This window comes from Galleria mellonella, unplaced genomic scaffold, assembly GCF_026898425.1.
Source record: "Galleria mellonella isolate WM207_F2 unplaced genomic scaffold, CSIRO_AGI_GalMel_v1 utg54, whole genome shotgun sequence".
Taxonomy (NCBI): Eukaryota; Metazoa; Arthropoda; class Insecta; order Lepidoptera; family Pyralidae; genus Galleria; species Galleria mellonella.
Genome location: NW_026442114.1, coordinates 2,695,771 through 2,716,161, shown reverse-complemented (window position 1 = coordinate 2,716,161; position 20,391 = coordinate 2,695,771). Strand labels below are relative to the sequence as shown.

At 37.8% G+C, this 20,391-nt stretch overlaps 1 protein-coding gene across 1 annotated transcript in view; it reads right to left on the bottom strand.

Annotated features, from left to right (window-relative positions):
- LOC113520208 (integrator complex subunit 7) overlaps positions 1 to 20,391 on the bottom strand; it is a 36,119-nt gene that overhangs the window by 421 nt on the left and 15,307 nt on the right. Inside the window, exons 10-16 of the mRNA XM_052898851.1 lie at positions 13,679 to 13,809; positions 13,083 to 13,324; positions 12,698 to 12,846; positions 11,966 to 12,170; positions 10,657 to 10,871; positions 8,167 to 8,245; positions 7,081 to 7,275 (exon numbers count right to left, since the gene is read on the bottom strand). Of these exons, the coding sequence (XP_052754811.1) occupies positions 7,081 to 7,275; positions 8,167 to 8,245; positions 10,657 to 10,871; positions 11,966 to 12,170; positions 12,698 to 12,846; positions 13,083 to 13,324; positions 13,679 to 13,809 (1,216 nt within the window). The remainder of the gene's footprint in view (positions 1 to 7,080; positions 7,276 to 8,166; positions 8,246 to 10,656; positions 10,872 to 11,965; positions 12,171 to 12,697; positions 12,847 to 13,082; positions 13,325 to 13,678; positions 13,810 to 20,391) is intronic.

Below are 20,391 nucleotides of genomic sequence, written 5' to 3'. Positions count from 1 at the left end.
TACATGTTAATAGTAACATAATCTCACATCGTCGATGTATACAGATAGCTAGCTATTTCCCACAGCTTTGCGTGCGTTAATATAGTAAGTATTCTATGTGTTAACTGAGTATATAACCTACATTTAGCACTAAATTTCATTCAAATTTGTTCAACTGTTTAAGCGTGATTGAGTAATAAACATATTTATAAATTTCCATATTTACGGCATTAATACAATCAGGTCTGCTGAGCTGTTTATAACTATAGGCAATGGCAACCATTTTTTATTATGAGGGCCGTCAACTTGGCAGGCAGGAGGGCATTAACTTCTCTTCATTTAAGAGATTTTCATTTCATTTACCAGAGGGAGACTTTGTACATAAGTCGTTTGCGCGAGCACCTCTGTCCCATTCGTGTTTCTACCGTGAAGCAGTTGTGTTTGCATGGCTGTGTTTCGGTTTGAAGGGTTTTTTTTTGATGGGTGAAAATGGTATGGTAATCCCCGTCTGCGCTAACGGGATACGCTTGCGGAGCACCAGTGAAGGGTGATAGATGAGAATGAAAACAGGCCAGTTAGCCCATCATGATGAAATCATCAGGAATCAACCACGATAGTTTCCAGGGAGAACCGCGAGGAGGTCGACCTGGTTGGGTATATTGCTAGCAATGGGATTCTCAGTCTCCATCACTAACAATCACTTTCCCCCCCCGGTTTGAAGGGTGGGATATGGCAGTGAATTTACAGGGTACAGAGGAATACCACTTGAGTCCTCAGGAATGCTGCTTTAACCATGCTGTGTGTACACATGTCTGGGTCTCAATCTAGTTCAAACTATTATCTTTATATAAATGTTTATAATGTTATTACCTGTTGTGTATAACTTTTAAATTAAAAAAAAAAACAAATACAATACCTTCCTATATATACACACACACACACATATATATATATATATATATATATATATATATATATATATATATATATATATAAATATTGAAATTTATAAATATGTTTATTACTCAATCACGCTTAAACAGTTGAACAAATTTGAATGAAGTTTAGTGCTAAATGTAGGTTATATACTCAGTTAACACATAGAATACTTACTATATTAACGCACGCAAAGCTGTGGGAAATATATATATAATAAATGTTAAAATAAATGAATATGTATTATCTATATTAGAAATTTACGTTATTTATTTAATTCAATTATTATAAATATTTAGCTGTGACTACGTTCCTCCATAGGTTGGTTCTACATCCTATACAAATAGTACGTATATACCAAATGAGATAATGATAAGAAAGTTATATGATAACGCGTGTCTATGATCATAACAAGGCAATTGAGAGCGTTCTTAGCTTCACCTTGACGAAGAGTGTCACAATTATCTGTCAATTTTTAAAACAATTGAAGAATTAAAATTCAAAATTCAAAATTCAAAAATCATTTATTCATGTAGGACATTTTAGCCGCTTATGAACGTCAAATTTTTACATTATAATTTTATATTTACCCTACCGTCCAGTTCGGTATATAGATCCAATTGAGAAGAACTGGCAAGAAACTCAATTGAATTACTTTTTTTCTTTTAAAGCCAGTTCATTTACAATGTATATTTATATAGGTGTCTATGTCTAACATTAAATGAAAATTCAGTGCATGAACAACTATTGCCATGCACACTCGTCATTCAAGTAATCGTTTAGTGAGTAATAGGCTTTGCTCAGTAAATATGATTTAACAGATGTTTTGAATTTATTTAAGGGTAATTCCAACATATCCTTTGGTATCTTATTGTAAATTTTTATACCTATTCCCATAAAAGACCTATTAACTTTTTCTAAACGATACTTGGGGACAGCAAGTTTGTCTTTAAATCTAGTATTAATATTATGAATATTGCTGTTTTTTGGAAATAAGTCAAGATTTTTATGAACATATAGAATATTTGAATATATAAATTGAGAAGCAACGGTGAGAATATTTGCCTCTTTGAATTTCTCTCTTAATGAGTCACGACTCTTCATACAGTAGATCGCTCGAACGGCACGTTTTTGTAATATGAATATATTCTTAATATCTGCCGCTTTTCCCCATAGTAATATTCCATAAGAGAGTAAACTATGAAAATAACTAAAATAGACTAATCTAGCAGTATCAGTATCAGTGTACTGTCTAACTTTACGCACGGCAAAAGCTGCTGAACTTAGTTTCGCTGCAAGGCTTTGAATTTGTGCACCCCATTGTGTTTTATTATCTAGTGTGATTCCTAGAAAGACAGTAGATTCTATAAATTCGAGAGATTCGTCATTTAATTTAATATTGCAATTAGTATTAAAACTTTTAGATAGAGAGAAATTAACACATTTTGTTTTTTAGCGTTTAACATAAGATTGTTAGTTGTAAACCAGTGCAGGAGACGCCGCAAAGCACTATTTACATCGTCATAATTATTAGTCATTCTATTAACTTTAAAAATCAATGAAGTATCGTCTGCAAACAATACTATGCCGCATCTATCCTGCATGGCATATGGGAGATCATTAATGTAAACTAGGAATAAAAATGGACCGAGAATAAATCCTTGAGATACACCCATTTGCACAAGTGACCCGTCAGACGTAGCGTTGCTAATCTTCACTTTCTGTATTTTATCAGATAGATAAGATTTTATTAAATTTAAAGCATTGTCTTTGACGCCATAAAAAGCAAGTTTTTTTAGCAATGTATTATGATCAACGCAATCAAAAGCCTTAGAAAGGTCACAAAAAACACCTATCACATCCATTTTAGTTTCCCATGCAGCAAATACGTGTCTAAGCAACTCTGCACCTGCGTCTGTAGTTGAACGACCTTTGGAAAAACCGAATTGACTATTGTGGATTAAATTATTTAAATTGAAATAACTGACATGTTGCATAAGGATTATTTTTTCAAAAATTTTACTGAGTGCTGGGAGTATGGATATAGGTCTATAATTTATTGGGTCACTCCTATCTCCAGATTTAAAAAGCGGTATGATTTTACTAATTTTCATTATGTTAGGAAATTTACCTTCATCTATACATTTATTGAAAATAAAAGCAAGAGAGGGCGCAATAATTTCCATTATACTATCCAGTATTTTAACAGATATACCCCATAGATCCTCTGTTTTTTTATTATTAAGTTGTTTGAATATTTTCATTATTTCTACTGATGATGTATGTCTAAAGTTAAATACAGCTGATGACTTGCTAACATTGTCTGTTAGTAAAGTTTCAGCAGCAGACGGGGAAGATTTTAGAGCCTGTGTCGTAATTAATGGAATATTAGTAAAATAAGATTCGAATGTATGCGCGACCTCTGTGTCGGAATTTACCAATTTGTTATTAATATTTAAAGCTATTTTGCTATTTTGAAAATTAACTTTTCCAGTTTCGCTATTTATTACTTTCCAAGTGGCTTTTATTTTATCTTTAGATTTAGTTATTATTTTACCTAAATAGAGAGACTTAGCTGTATGACAAACCTTTTTAAATATTTTCGAATAAGATTTTACATGTTCATGAAATAAGGGATCGGATATATAGCTTCGTTTTTCGTAAAGTTCGTAAAGATTAGCCCTAGACCTATAAATACCAAACGTGGCCCAGTCACAAAACTTTGATTTTACACTAGTTGAAAATGTTTTTGTTTTAAATTCACTGCTAGCTTCATGTTCAATTAAATTAAAAATATGTTCACATACAATGTCCGGGTCATATTGAGGTACTATGACACTAGATATTTTATGTTCAATTTTATTTTTAAAACGTGCCAAATTCTTTTGTGTTATTTGTCTGCATGTAATTGTTTGAGTCCCTTTGGATCCCTTAGTTTCAATTATAACTTTTTGTCCGTAATGATCAGATCCAAGACAGTCGAAATTCATTTCCACCTTTACTTCACAATTACAAAAAACATTATCTATACAAGTGGCAGAATTTCCTGCGACCCTAGTGGGTTCTAAAAAAAGATTGTGCAAATTAAATGATTTAAATAAGTTAATCAATCTTAAGCTTATTGAGCATTCCGATAATAAATCAACATTAAAATCGCCACATACAAATAATGTTTTATTCCTCCGTGCGACTCGTCTCAATGCTTCCTCCATAGCCAGTTCAAAAGAATCAAAACAAGCCGATGGCGGACGATAAACGCAAATTATTATACAAGTAACTAATTCTACGCAAGATAGTTCAATTGTTTGCTCAATAGAAATATTTACAATGTCTTGACGGTTTTTATATTCTACATCATTATGTACTACATACTAAAAAAAAAAACAATATTTCTGTGTTATAGCTATTTTTTTTTATACAACTTAGAATGGCAAGCAAGCTGACGGCCCACCTGATGGAAAGTGGTAACCGTCGCCTATAGACATGAGCAGTACCATGGACATAACAGAGTACACTGTTTCGCCCATGATACCCCCCATGCGTTGCCATTCCCGAGGACTCAGATGCTATTCCTCGATTTACGATATATATAAAGGTAAATAAAGTATTCCTTTATGTATATGTCATCCTAACATACAGTCCACGGGCAGGGGGGAGGGATTGTTAGTAATGCGGACTATTAGTCCCATTGCTAGCTATATACCCTATCATGTCGACCTCCACGTGCTCCCCTCTGGAAACCATAGTGCTGAATTCCAGGTGCATTCATCACGATGGGCTAACTGACCTGCTCTTTCATCCTCACCTATCATCCCTCACTGGTGCCCCGCCGGTGTATACCGTTAGCGCAGGCGGGGTTACCATTCCATTATCATCCATTAAAAAAAAAGTCGGATATCTCATTCCAACTCACAGTCTCGCTAACCATGTTGATTCCATCGACGAATTCGCTTGCCATTTGTCTAGAGGGTCTGGTGTTGACAGTGATCGTATACCATCAGATGGGCTGTTGCTTGTTTGCCATTTTGGTGGTATAAAAAAAAATAAACACGTCTGGCACGTGGCATTTTAAAGAGCAGTGTTGTCTCATAAGAAAGATAACGTTTACTATGTCGCAGTTGCCTTATCAGTATGTTTTAAAGGAGCCATTCAATTAGTCCACATGGATATGAAGTTACTTCGTCATCTCTGTCTCTAGTTGGACGTCTGACTGATTGTCTGCATTGATCATTGGCTGATACTGCGATCGTAGGCGAATTTCATAATGTTTTCATTTTTGAAAATTGGAATTTATTTTATCTGAAAGGATATATTTACAGACTGGTCTCATAGATTTTTTTTCAAATTCGGTATTGTAGTTTAGTTTATAAATATCAATTGTTTTCAACAATTGGTACTGAAACGGTTGAAGTTTTTTTTTTTTTATTAAATCTTAAATTATTTAAGAATATTGAGAGATTATAAAAATATTTTTAAGTGGAGCAATGAAGAGCAAAAAAGGAAATATTTTTTCATCAAATGATCTAAAAAATTGAGTTGGTGTATATAAATATGCTAATTCTGTTTATTAATGTAGTTACTTATTAATTTTATTACATTTATATAAAAATACCGTCTGTTGATGTGCTATAATATATATATATATATATAGGATATATATATATTTATAGGATTACCAACAAGATACAGCTACAATAAAGCTAAATAATACAATACACTGGCAGATCAGATCTCATATATGTATATGTATATATATATATATATATATATATATATATATATATATATATATATATATATATATATATATATATATATATATATATATATATATATATATATTTTCTTTTCTTTTTTTTTTTTATAAAAAACTATAATTGCCAACTTATCTAAAAAGGTTAATTTTGAACAGCGCACATAGCAACTGGTAACAAACAATGCTTTTACAATTAGTGTTAGTAGAACTAGGTTATTACCAATTACGGTTATCACATTTCTAGACTATCTTATTTGCTTTTGGTTATCTAATAACAAACAATTTACAAATACTTCATTAGGTGTGTTTTCAACCGACTTCAAAAAGAAAGTTCACGATTTGGTTTAATTTTTTTTTTGTATCTATTTTATGTCTGTTACCGAACTCCATCAGTTGTAAACCGATTTTTTATCTGAAAGGATACCACTTACGGATTGATCGCAGATAAATATCATAATCATTTCAGCAGTTTAGTTTTTAAATTAAAATAACTGCTTTAGACACAGTTGAAGTCGTTTTTTGTTTGTCATTTGTCGTTGAAGGGGGTGGGAAGGGATTATTAATAATAGACAATCGTGATTTATTTATTATTGAATTTGTCACGATGGGCTAACTGGCCTGCTTCATCCTCACCTATCAGCCCTCACTGGTGCCTTGCCAGTGTATACTGATAATGCAAGCGGAGTTACTATTCCATTATCATCTATTAAAAAAATACTATATCATCTTTAGATTCTAAATCGATATATGAAGGCAATGACCGATAAGAACATAATCACGAATAATGTTAGCTGTTAGGTACTTAGCACGACTTTTAGGTACACATATGTTGTACTATTCTCTCTATATTATCTCTAAATAGCACAGTACAAAGCGTTTGTTTGCTTCTCCGCGTACTTTTTCTAAACAACGCAATGCATTTTAATTAAGAGCGTATACAATAAACTGAAATTCCGAAGTTTCGGACACAATTTTGTGACTTCGTTCATTCGAAATCTGCTCCATAAAAATTTAAAAAACAGATTTTGTAAATTTTGTACAGTATTTTCGTGTGATTTTGACATCAAATTTGTGTTTAGTTTGGCCCCGAATATTCTCTCTCCGGTCTCACTGTCATTTAGTAAATGAATGAACATTAAAAGAATTTGTCTTGTAAAGAAAAAAAAAAAAATTTTTTTTTGGTCCTTATTTTTTTATGGACTTTTACATCTTAGTATGAACGGATAAATGGAAGGATAGACGGATATTTGTTACTCTTTTCCACAAAAACTACTGAACGGATTTGAATAAAATTTTGTACACTGCTAGGTCATATCCTAACTTGGCATATAGTATACTATATATTGTGATTCACGCGGGTGAAGCCGCGGGAAGTAATAATTTATAAAGAGCATTATAATTATGCCTACCTTGATAACAATAGATGTCCTAGGTCCAGTGTTCCATAATTCGCCGTTTTCGTCGACGAATGCCGCCTCCACTGCCACCGTGTAGAGACCGGGCGCGTTCACGGACACTAGTTGCTGTGCTGAGAAGAAATCGCGGACCGGCGTCACGGTCTGTACGGCGGTCAACACTGGAGGGATGTTCGTTAGCTCCACGGTCTGCGACATAAAACGAAACGAAAAAATAAAATTTTTTTTGGCGAGAATTTCGTAAGTTACAAATAGGTAGAGAATATGAAACTATTAATTGAAAAAAAAAAACAATAAATAAAAAGAAAGTATGTGTTTTTTTTTAATAGATTGAAATTGACAAATACTTTAATGCTATTCAAGTATTTTTAAAAATATGTGCCTTAAAAATCATATTATCACGATTATTGACACTGTCCTTGATGTAGTCGACAAAAAGAGTCAAGATAAATTCTTTTAGGTTCTTATTTATGTACACTTTATTGCACCATTTATAGAATAGTAAACACATTTAACTGTAATAAGAAATGATACAAAAGGCGGTCTTATCGCTAAGCAATCTCTTCCAGACAACCTTTGGGTAGAGAACATTGAGAAAACAAAGAAAAATAAAGGGTAGGTGGCGCACTATTATATTAGTACTAATTATATATAAACAAACATATACAAAGATATATACATATACATGTATATACATATATATACATAAACAAATACATACACAAACATACACAAACTTAAAAGTACACATACAACAGGAGAGAGTGACACTGGAAGATGAAGATAGAACATGGGAAAAAATAGTTACTTAAAGGGAGAGATAATGGGCTTTAACAGAGGTTTTGAAACTAGCGAGAGATTGAGCACACCGTATAGAGGTAGGTAGTGAGTTCCACAGTTCTTCGTTCTTTTTCAATAAAATTATTCTCTTAAATCGAAGATGTCACTGTAACATCTACTTACTTTACTGCTATCTATAGTGTAGACAAATTACTGCACGTGTTTCTATTTGATTAGTAATTTATAGTAATAAAATGTACAGGCTCATACATTTAATGAAAATACACTTATTTTCATTACCTTTTCATTGGTTCGTGGATGCGGAGTGGCGGTGACGGTGATTTGAACACCTTTCACTTGCCGCTTCGGTTGACGCTTGCTGCGAGATGAAAAAGTGTGTTATGAGTACAACAATAGATGGCACTGTTTGTTATACGATTGCCCGAAACAAGAGTGAAATGTTTTAATTTACGACACAGATAGTTATGGTGTAATAAAGTTGTAGTGCGACGGTGAGAGCGAGTGTGAGAGCGAGTTGTAGAGCGACGGTGAGAGTGAGTGTGAGAGCGAGTTGTAGTGCGACGGTGAGAGCGAGTGTGAGAGCGAGTGTGAGAGCGAGTTGTAGAGCGACGGTGAGAGCGAGTGTGAGAGCGAGTTGTAGTGCGACGGTGAGAGCGAGTGTGAGAGCGAGTTGTAGAGCGACGGTGAGAGCGAGTGTGAGAGCGAGTGTGAGAGCGAGTGTGAGAGCGAGTGTGAGAGCGAGTGTGAGAGCGAGTGTGAGAGCGAGTTGTAGAGCGAGGGTGAGAGCGAGTTGTAGAGCGAGTGTGAGAGCGAGTGTGAGAGCGAGTTGTAGAGCGACGGTGAGAGCGAGTGTGAGAGCGAGTTGTAGAGCGACGGTGAGAGCGAGTGTGAGAGCGAGTTGTAGTGCGACGGTGAGAGCGAGTGTGAGAGCGAGTTGTAGAGCGAGGGTGAGAGCGAGTGTGAGAGCGAGTTGTAGAGCGAGGGTGAGAGCGAGTGTGAGAGCGAGTTGTAGAGCGAGGGTGAGAGCGAGTTGTAGAGCGAGTGTGAGAGCGAGTGTGAGAGCGAGTTGTAGAGCGACGGTGAGAGCGAGTGTGAGAGCGAGTTGTAGAGCGACGGTGAGAGCGAGTGTGAGAGCGAGTTGTAGTGCGACGGTGAGAGCGAGTGTGAGAGCGAGTTGTAGAGCGAGGGTGAGAGCGAGTGTGAGAGCGAGTTGTAGAGCGAGGGTGAGAGCGAGGGTGAGAGCGAGTGTGAGAGCGAGTGTGAGAGCGAGTGTGAGAGCGAGTTGTAGAGCGAGGGTGAGAGCGAGTTGTAGAGCGAGTGTGAGAGCGAGTGTGAGAGCGAGTTGTAGAGCGACGGTGAGAGCGAGTGTGAGAGCGAGTTGTAGAGCGACGGTGAGAGCGAGTGTGAGAGCGAGTTGTAATGCGACGGTGAGAGCGAGTGTGAGAGCGAGTTGTAGAGCGAGGGTGAGAGCGAGTGTGAGAGCGAGTTGTAGTGCGACGGTGAGAGCGAGTGTGAGAGCGAGTTGTAGAGCGACGGTGAGAGCGAGTGTGAGAGCGAGTGTGAGAGCGAGTGTGAGAGCGAGTGTGAGAGCGAGTTGTAGAGCGAGGGTGAGAGCGAGTTGTAGAGCGAGTGTGAGAGCGAGTGTGAGAGCGAGTTGTAGAGCGACGGTGAGAGCGAGTGTGAGAGCGAGTTGTAGAGCGACGGTGAGAGCGAGTGTGAGAGCGAGTTGTAGAGCGACGGTGAGAGCGAGTGTGAGAGCGAGTTGTAGTGCGACGGTGAGAGCGAGTGTGAGAGCGAGTTGTAGAGCGAGGGTGAGAGCGAGTGTGAGAGCGAGTTGTAGAGCGAGGGTGAGAGCGAGTGTGAGAGCGAGTGTGAGAGCGAGTGTGAGAGCGAGTGTGAGAGCGAGTGTGAGAGCGAGTTGTAGAGCGACGGTGAGAGCGAGTGTGAGAGCGAGTTGTAATGCGACGGTGAGAGCGAGTGTGAGAGCGAGTTGTAGAGCGAGGGTGAGAGCGAGTGTGAGAGCGAGTTGTAGTGCGACGGTGAGAGCGAGTGTGAGAGCGAGTTGTAGAGCGACGGTGAGAGCGAGTGTGAGAGCGAGTGTGAGAGCGAGTGTGAGAGCGAGTGTGAGAGCGAGTGTGAGAGCGAGTTGTAGAGCGAGGGTGAGAGCGAGTTGTAGAGCGAGTGTGAGAGCGAGTTGTAGAGCGACGGTGAGAGCGAGTGTGAGAGCGAGTTGTAGAGCGACGGTGAGAGCGAGTGTGAGAGCGAGTTGTAGAGCGACGGTGAGAGCGAGTGTGAGAGCGAGTTGTAGTGCGACGGTGAGAGCGAGTGTGAGAGCGAGTTGTAGAGCGAGGGTGAGAGCGAGTGTGAGAGCGAGTTGTAGAGCGAGGGTGAGAGCGAGTGTGAGAGCGAGTGTGAGAGCGAGTGTGAGAGCGAGTGTGAGAGCGAGTTGTAGAGCGAGGGTGAGAGCGAGTTGTAGAGCGAGTGTGAGAGCGAGTGTGAGAGCGAGTTGTAGAGCGACGGTGAGAGCGAGTGTGAGAGCGAGTTGTAGAGCGACGGTGAGAGCGAGTGTGAGAGCGAGTTGTAATGCGACGGTGAGAGCGAGTGTGAGAGCGAGTTGTAGAGCGAGGGTGAGAGCGAGTGTGAGAGCGAGTTGTAGAGCGAGGGTGAGAGCGAGTGTGAGAGCGAGTTGTAGAGCGAGGGTGAGAGCGAGTGTGAGAGCGAGTGTGCGAGTGCGAGTGCGAGTGCGAGTGCGAGTGCGGGTGGTGGTACCTGAGCGGCGGCACGGGCAGCACGACGCCCTCGAGCTTAAGCGCGAGGCGGTGCGCGAGCGGCAGCGCGGCGGCGTGGTCGGCGGGCGGCGCGCGCGGCGCGGGCGTGAGCGCCAGGCGGCAGCACGCGCCGCCCGCGCCGCCCGCCGCCGCGCCGCGCGCCCACACGCTGCCTCCGCACGCCGCGCGCACCGCCGCCAACATCGCCTCCGCGTGCTGCGCACACACAGACTCACTACAGTACACCTATCTCTGCGGTCACCATGTAAATTTGGCTTTATCTACATTCCCGCTGAATCCTCTGCGGAATAAGTGAAGAGAGTCGACTGCCATAGATATCTATTCTTACACCTCCACCTTGATTCTGTTTTCAAAATTCGTCTCTAGCATGTGCGACCATTCTACACATTCTTAACTCTTTCTCAGAAAAAAAATCCTATCTGTTAGAATAGATTGGTGAATTAACATCATACACTTTGACATTATATATCTGTTCATACCATGAATACGCAACTAATAGTAACACATGATATTTACATAGGAGCGAAATAACTTTTTCACGAGTCTTCTTATCAGCTCCGCAACATTTCCAAAATGGCTTTATATCTTTAACTTATAAATCACAAGGAATCCCATAGTACCGATAGATTTAAAAACCTATTCTAAATTCTATTTTTAAATAAATTTTTAAACATTCTAGTACCAAATTTAAAGTTTCACATAACAGCGTAAGATATTTATAAAGATATTTAGCTTCGAGTCAGATTGTTTCGATAATACAATGTCTAAACTTAGGCTCACAGCCTTATAATAATAATATAATATTAATAAAGAAGTATAGACTTCAGAAATATAATGAGAAATCTTATTAATAAACATTTTGCGACCATTACAATTGCACGGGCGGTGGTATTCAAAGTATATCGATGTCGAGTTGTAGACTAATGTCAATGCTATCTAATCCCTAGATTGACGGATTGTGTCAAGTTGACAGCTGTCATATGACAGATAAACTGCGATGTCTGATCCCCATACAAAGAGCTCAACATTATCCATCTACTTTATTTAGATATCTGTGGATTATATGTAATGAAAAATAACATTATTAATAAATATTTGATAAATGACTCTTTTTGAACTATCAATTAATAAAAAATAGCATCTTCAATACTGTAACGTTTACCGACACTCGTCAGAGGAAAAATCCACAGAATATTGACAACGGCTGTACGAATAATAATATAAAGTTGAAAATTATTTATACAATAGTTTGCCAGATAAATTATATAAATAAAAAAAAAAGAACTTACCCTGTGAGTAAAACCAGGTCCAGTGGTGGGGTCGTCGAAAAGTTTAGTCGATATTTTGGCTATGGCGATGCTCGGCGCGAGTGCGATCATCTCCTCAAGGGTGGTGGCTTTCAACTCTTTGGTGATGAGCTCAGCAGGCCGCTCCTGCTGATTGGACGTGATGCGCTCCAGAAACTGGGCCATTTGGTTGTAAGTGTGCTGGGCACTGAGTAATCGTGATAAAGAAATAATATATTTCAAATAAGATATGTACCTGTCACTTAACCCATTGAACTTATCTGTTAACCTTATTTTAATTTGATAATTTCGTCTAATTACTGTTTTATGAACTATAATAATCTAAAATTATAATAATAAATATTTCGCTGTGATATCAAAATGAATTTCAGAATCGAGCCTAGTACTCTTTATTTTCGCCAAAAATTACATGGTCCTTTGAGCCGGATCGTTATTGTTAAATGTGTTGTGCAAGTAAGATTTTAGTAGTTTAAACTATATATTTAGTTTTCGTTTTGGTACTTTTTCTGAGACAAACGTATCAGCAACGACTTTATAAGGCAAAATCAAGTAATGAAAATAAGATATAAATTTGAAAATTATTATTAACAGTTATTATAAATTAATTTGATTGTTATAATTCGAATTAGGTTTTCAAGCTGGATTACTAATGTGAACAGTAAGCTCGATATAGTCCTTCTAGCCGGATTACTGGTGACTGTAGAGAAAGGATACATATGTAAGTGGCGCAGCGTGGAGTTGTCGGCGTGGAAGGCGGAGCGCGCCAGCGCGGCGTACCGGCGCGCCGCCGCCGACAGCGCGCGCGCCGCGCGTCGGGTCGCGCCCGCCGCCGCCCCCGCGGCCGCCGCGCGGTCCCGCGCTGCCTGCCACACGCAAATCGGGACGTACAATGATCTTACACTGATACAAATTATTCGCGAAATACTTATGTAGCGAGTATATTGATACTTGATTTATGAGCGCTACGAGAAGATATATTAAGTTTATACTTTTGGTGGAAATGACGCGGGTAGTGTGCGTACAGTCTGGCGCATTTTATGGCATACTTCTGTGTTTGATTGTTAACGTTAGTGCTAGGTAATAACGGCAGGCGTAGTACCTGGGCGTGCGCGTGCGCAACGGCGGGCGGCGGTTGCGTGCAGAGAGCGCGCGCGGCGCCGGCGGCGCGGGCCAGCGCGGACAATGCCTGCGCACGCGCCGCCATGCTGGCGGCGGGCAGCGGTGCGCAGCCGCTGCAGCCGCTGCAGCCGGCCGCGCAGCCCGCGCCCCAGCCGCAGCCCGCGCCGCCCCAGCCGCTGCTCGCCTCCCACGCCGCGCTTGCCGCCTCTAGCCCCGCGATACCTGCGCCCACCAACCGCAAACAAAGTGAAGCAGCCGCTTAGGTTACGAAAAGAAATCAAATTTTTCCCAAGAAACTATAGTATGAACTTCAAAATTTATTATTTTTCTCACATTTTACCCCCACGTCTGAGCTATTTTCAAATAGTGTAGGTCTGGCCAAAATGATTGACACGGTAGCACTATGTCCCTGCAGTATACCCGGATAATCAGTGCATACTTGAGGCTCGCAGCTGCACACTATCACCGTCGTGTCGTCGTGGTCGTGTGACTACTGCTTACTATCAAGCTGGCCATATGCTTGTATGCAGCCTTGTCCTTCCTTAATGGCATAAAGAACATGCAAGATAGACCAACCTTCCTCCAAAAGCATGGCGTCCGCGGCTGCGGCCCGGTGTAAAGCGGACAGCCAACGTTGTGCGGACTCGCTGGGAGCCTGCTCCGCCAGACACTTGAGTATATCGGCCGCCAGGCTGTGGTGGCCGTACCTGAATGGAAAGTACTATTGTTAACGTTCTGTTTATTCATCACCATCATACCAGCCTATAACTGTCCACAGCTGAACGTAAGCCTCCCCTTTGGGGCGTTTTCCCAGTAGTTGCCACGCTTGGCCGGCGGATTGGCAATCGCAGTCAGGCTTCAGAGATGTTTAAAGAGGGACGTTGCTGCCTATCCCTCGTCCTCCCATAGTTGGCTTTTACGACACCCACGGGATAAAAAGATGTGGCCTATTCTATACCGGGACCAGACGGCTGTTTATTATTATTCTGCAATTAGATTATTGCTCGCTACTTGTATGCGTATATTTTAGAAGAAGAGAAACCATGAAATGCATAATTTTTGATGGCGAATCAAGATAAAACATACTGATAATATTTGGTTACATCTTCATAAACACAACGTGATGCCAGAACAAACGTATATACAGACATTTTTTTTTAAATTACTGTTTTGGCTTCTGATGCTCTTATCAAGACCATCTATATAATTGTTTTTAATATCTCACATGTCATTTATTTACAATTCTATTATATTTTTAATGGAATGGTAACCCCGCCAGCGCTAACGGTATACATTGATGATGCACCAGTGGAGGATGATAGATGAGAATGAAAAGGTAGGTCAGTTAGCCCATCGTGATGAATAAATACCAGAGGGAGACTTTGTACAAAAGTCGATTGCTTGTGTACCTCTGTCCCATTCGTGTTTCTGCCGTGAAGCGGTTGTGTTTGCATAGCTGTGTTTCGGTTTGAACGGTGGGATATGGCGTGAATTTACAGGGTACAGAGGAATAACATCTGAGTCCTCAGAAATGGCAACGCATGGAGGGTATCATGGGCGAAACAATATACTCTGTTATGTCTATGGTACTGCTCATGTCTATAGGCGACGGTTATCACTTTCCATTAGGTGGGCCGTCAGCTTGTTTGCCATTTTAAATTGTATAAAAAAAATCTGTTTCGTTAGAACTTGATGAAAATATAAACAAACATACATGTACCTACAGTCTGCTGATATGTCGATTTGTCATTAATATCTCTTAGATAGTGGTTCTATGGTATTTTCAACAAAACTTGTCCATAGTACTGCTCATGTCTATAGGCGACGGCTACCACTTTCCATCAGGTGGAGCGTCAGCTTGTTTGCCATTCTAAGTTGTATAAAAAAAAGTTGGTTATTTCTTCATTGAATTGTATTAAAAAAAGTATAGTCACAATTTATTCTTTGTCATGAACATTCATTTACATTTTGTTTTGTTAACCGACTGAAAACCAGTGCTGTGCTGCTGTACACACTGCACTGTGGTACCCAGCATCAGCTGAGTTAACCCTTTTTTTCTAGTATTTGTTTCTACTTTATTGCACCATTTAAAAACAATAAATACAGTAAATTTTAATAATAAATGGTAGATAAGGCGGCCTTATCGCTGAGCAATCTCTTCCAGACAACCTTTGGGTAGAAGACATAGAATAAAAATAATTTATGTGTTTGTATTATTTATACAATACATATTTTGCTATCCTATTCTATTTTTTTTAAGGTGAGCATATCGTGAAACTGCAAAGCTTGATTAGTCGATTTAAATAAATAAACAATACATATATTTATATAATATAAGAATTTAAAACTTAGTATAAAACAAACAGTAATAAATCTTTCTACTCCAAATCCTTTTCCGTGCAAGCAGTTCGTTTGTGGAACTCACTCCCTACCTCTATACGGTGCGCTCAATCGTTGCCCATTTTTTAAAACTTAGTTAAAGCCCACTACCTATCCTTATAATCACTTAGTCCTACGTATTTCCAGTTTTATGTGTGTTATATATATGTGTATTAATATGGTATATTTGTATGTATTTATATGCGTATATATGTATATGTATGTATATATATTTATATGTGTATGTGTATGTATATATATGTATATGTTTGGTTGTATGTGTTTATTTATGTATGTATATGTATATGACTATGCTGTCACAGATATTATCTTTTACAAATGTATCTTTTTTAACGCGCCACCTACCTATTTATGCTTTAATTCTTTCTACCCAAAGGTTGTCTGGAAGAGATTGCTTAGCAATAAGACCGCCTTTTGTACTACACTAGACGTATTGAAAATTGTTTTAACAAATCATGTTATGTTGGTGCAATAAAGTGTTAAATAAATAAATAAAGCAGGAAATATTTAATACTAAGAGCTATTTAAATAACCTTATAATTTTTGGTTTATTTCTATAAGACCAAGCACTGTCGCATTTTGTATATATTGTCTTTTAGCTTAATTATTGTTGTCTTGTATTTTTTTTATGTATATAAAAAATATATATAGTAAATAATAATGGTTTTTCTGTTAAAAATAAATAAATAAATATATCCGTCCCTTATTCGTCCTTAACTGTAATAATTATTAATAATTGATAAAATTCAACATTTCTCCTATATCCGTAAGTAAATTAATTTAATTTAGCATTAATTTTGTTAAGGTACCTCACGGATTACAATATCGCAGTGTAATATTTTATTATATTGAAAATCGATAAGAGCATAATGCTTCGTCGTCCGATTGAAAAGGGTTTATGTTCTTAAATCAATCAATCAAATATGTTTTCTTCAAATAAACTTGTTTACTTTGAAATTAATTAATTTTCTAGAATGTAGATAATTTTTATGTGACAGAGGCTTGTCTGTATATATGTATACTTACATTATGTCTGTGTTTTTGTGCTAAAATTTAAATAAATATATGAAAACTCTCATCACAGTCCTCTACCCAAAGGTTTTTTGGAAGAGATTGCTCAGCAATAAGGCCGTCTTTTGTATTCCTTCTCATTAATACTTACTGTATTTATATTTTTATTATAATCAAACGCTGTTATGGATATATTTACATTTTACATATATGTATTCATATGTATGTGTGTATATATGTAATAGTATATAAGTGTATATAATGAGTTGGGATATATATTTTATATTATTACATGTATCATATCTCTATAATAAGAAATAATAGTATTTCATCGTGCCTCCGATCAAACTCCTCTCCATCCAAAGGTTGCCTGGAAGAGATAGCTTTTAGCGATAAGGTCGCCTATTGTTTTCTCATTGTGATTATTTCTTGTAATTGTTTATATTTATAATAAGTTTACTATTCAAATCCTTTGGAGGAAATAATAAAGAGTATCTATCTATCTATCTATTCAAGTCACGGTTGTTCATTATATTATTCACGTCTATATTAGGGCAATTAAATATATAAAAAAGTAAGTAAAGTGGATGGATTAAAAAAATAAGTTCACTATTACTCATTAAATGATAAAGACTAACGCTTTATTCATAAAAATAGAAACCTACAATCCCATTTTAACCATTATAGTGGATTACATTTATTACGACCTTGGTTGTAGCGACCATTTGCCTATAGCGACGTTAAATCTAAGTCCCTTGAATTTAAAGCATACTTTAGTACAAAAATCATGTGGCTATAGCGACTTTGGGTGTAACGCCGAGTTCGGGTGTAACGACTGTTTTTAATGAATCATTTGTAACAAATTCCTAGAAATCCCATGCAGATATTGCGACCGAAGTTGGCCGCCAAAGAGACACAAGTTTTTTTTCTTTCACAAACATTGCTAACCTTTTGTTTAAATCAACACAGTGTGGAGACCTTTACCTATTGTTTATAGATATCAGCTAAGTAGGTAGGGAAACGTATACGTTTCGGAGTTGAACTTATGGTTCAGTTACAAAGTGATATTCTGAGCAACAACTGAGTTTAGTAAATTTCTGAATAAGTATGACTGCCTCGACGCACATTCACTGTTAAAGAAAAGGCAGAAATCATTTCAAAATTGAAAAACGGTGAAAACAATGCTGAATTGTGCGAAGAAAAAAAAAAACTATACATGTGTACGTGTCTGTATCTCTTTACCTTTGGCTGTAACGACTTCCGGATATAACGACGAAAATAGAGTGGTCCCTTCATCGTCGTTATACCCGAAATCCACTGTACATTGTTTGTCACTTTCTTTCAAATTGGAAATTTAACTAAAAAGAGATAACCGAATAAGAGGTATTGATGAATTTCGACATCAAACTGGGGAACGTGCTGCATCTACCAATCCTCAAGATTAAACAAGTGCTCACATACGGATTGGTAGACACATTTGTGAAGACACTTATATAACAGTACGAACGCTTATATCACCAAAAGCTTAACTGCGGTTGCCAAACCGTCTGCCAAGAGTGGCAACTACTGGCAAAACCCTCTTAATGGGGCAAGCTTATGTTCAACAGTGATTAGTTAACGGCTGATATAGTATGATATATAGATACACATAGATACATATTAAGTGGAAATGTACACGATTGAAATGGCTTTTTGTATATAAAAATATATATTTATAATCCTTACTTACATTATAAATGTGATAGTGAGTTTGTTTGTATGTCATCTTATAGCGCTTTAACGGCTTAACCAATCACTATGAAATTTTGTATTCACGTACTTACTATAAGAGATGGAGAAAGTGTTAGATCAGGGGTCGGCAACCTTTGAAGTCGGAAGAGTAAAAAATTACAATATACAAAATATATTTATAAATATTTTAAAAAGCCACAAAAATTTTTCTTGCCGATACTTGAATAAATAAAGTTTCGTGCCTAATCCTCGTTAATCGATTCAGAACGATATTTAGTTTCTTTTTTTTTTTTTTATTAAATAAATAGTATTTGCGTATGGAACTAAAGAGCTGCAGCTTCACATCCAAACAGCCGCATGTGGAGGATTTACCAGACGGAGACGTTGTACAAAAGCAGACTCCTGATTTAGGGTACTGTTAATACCGGTCAGTAAACATATCCCAGTCATGGGAATGAACTCGTGGCTACAAAAAATTACTGTGTTACTATAATCTCACTATCTAAGATAGTAAATCTTGGGGGGAAAGGGATTGTTAGTAATGGAGATTGAGAATCCCATTGCTAGCAATATACCCAACCAGGTCGACCTCCTCGCGGTTCCCCCTGGAAACTATCATGGTTAATTCCTGATGAATTCATTACGATGGGCCAACTGGCCTGTTTTCATTCTCATCTATCACCAGATAGGTGATATCTCACTGGTGCTCCGCCAGCGTATCCCGTTAGCGCCGGCGGGGTTACCATACCATTTTTACTCATAAAAAAAAAAAAAGATAGTGAATCTTGATCATTGACGTCAGCCACTACAATGATGTATATAAAGTCATTTCCACTGATTAGATCACAGATAGTGGCTATCTGTATTTTGAATCTGAATTTATAAAATGTATCTACCATATATATACGCACATCCTTGATGACTACATACATACTATTACTGATTACTCATTTGTACAGTGACTACTGTACTTTACTAGTGTATCCCGTGACTTGTCGCATTTACTATTAGAATAATATAAGAAAATGCGAAAAACTAGATTTTTTTTTATACAACTTAGATTGGCAAACAAGCTGACGGCCCACCTGATGGAAAGTGGTAATCGTCGCCTATAGACACGTGCAGTACCATGGACATAACAGAGTATACTGTCGCCCATGATACCCCCTATGCGTTGACATTCCTGAGGACTCAGATGTTATTCCTCTGTACCCAGTAAACGCACTGCCATATCCCACCCTTCAAACCGAAACACAGCCATGCAAACACAACTGCTTCACGGTTGAAACACGAATCGGACAGAGGTACCCAAGCCATCGACTTATATTATATATTTATTTATTATATATATTTGTATAATTAGGTAGAATAAAATCAGAGTGTGGAAAGTTACAACATCCTCAGGTCATAAATCGTAAAAAAAAAATAACGTCCCAGTTCAGAAATACTCCACTCTCCTCAGTCTTCGACTTTCGTGCACCATCTGTTTCTGTTAGATCTAGACTTCAGTGCACTATGTAATGCTCGCTAGGTAGGTAGTTATATGAAATATAAAAAAATATTTATTTGCTTTAAACAGACATTTGACATTATAAGGACCATGTGACAAAACTTTTTGGCATCTGTTTGATCGCCTTAAAATTGTAGGCGTGCAAATCTAATTTATTGCTTAAATAAGGATACAAATTTAACTTAAGATTATAGAATAATACAAAAAGAAAAAAAAAAAAACAATTCTCAAACAATTATCAAGTCAAATCAATAAATGTGTGTAAATACATATTCAATATCGTGAAATAAAATTAACAATTACATTATTATTATTAATTAAATACAAATTACATTCCATATGTTATATCAATCGAATTGTCAGTTTGAGGTAGGCAGAAACTTATTAAAATTCCTTAGGGTGTTCCCGCTATGGGAACACATTAATACATATAGTTTTTAAATTCTATTTATTTTAAAATCGGTATTATAATTTACTAATACGTAGGTAGATGCGTTAACGCAACAGAGCGACGTACAGGTGCTTTAAAGATCATTGAAGGTGTGTCACGTGCATGACGTGTAGTGAGGGGCAATGGTTCGTTGAAACAAACATAGACAATATTGTACTTGTCTACTGGTTTACATAGATAATAATA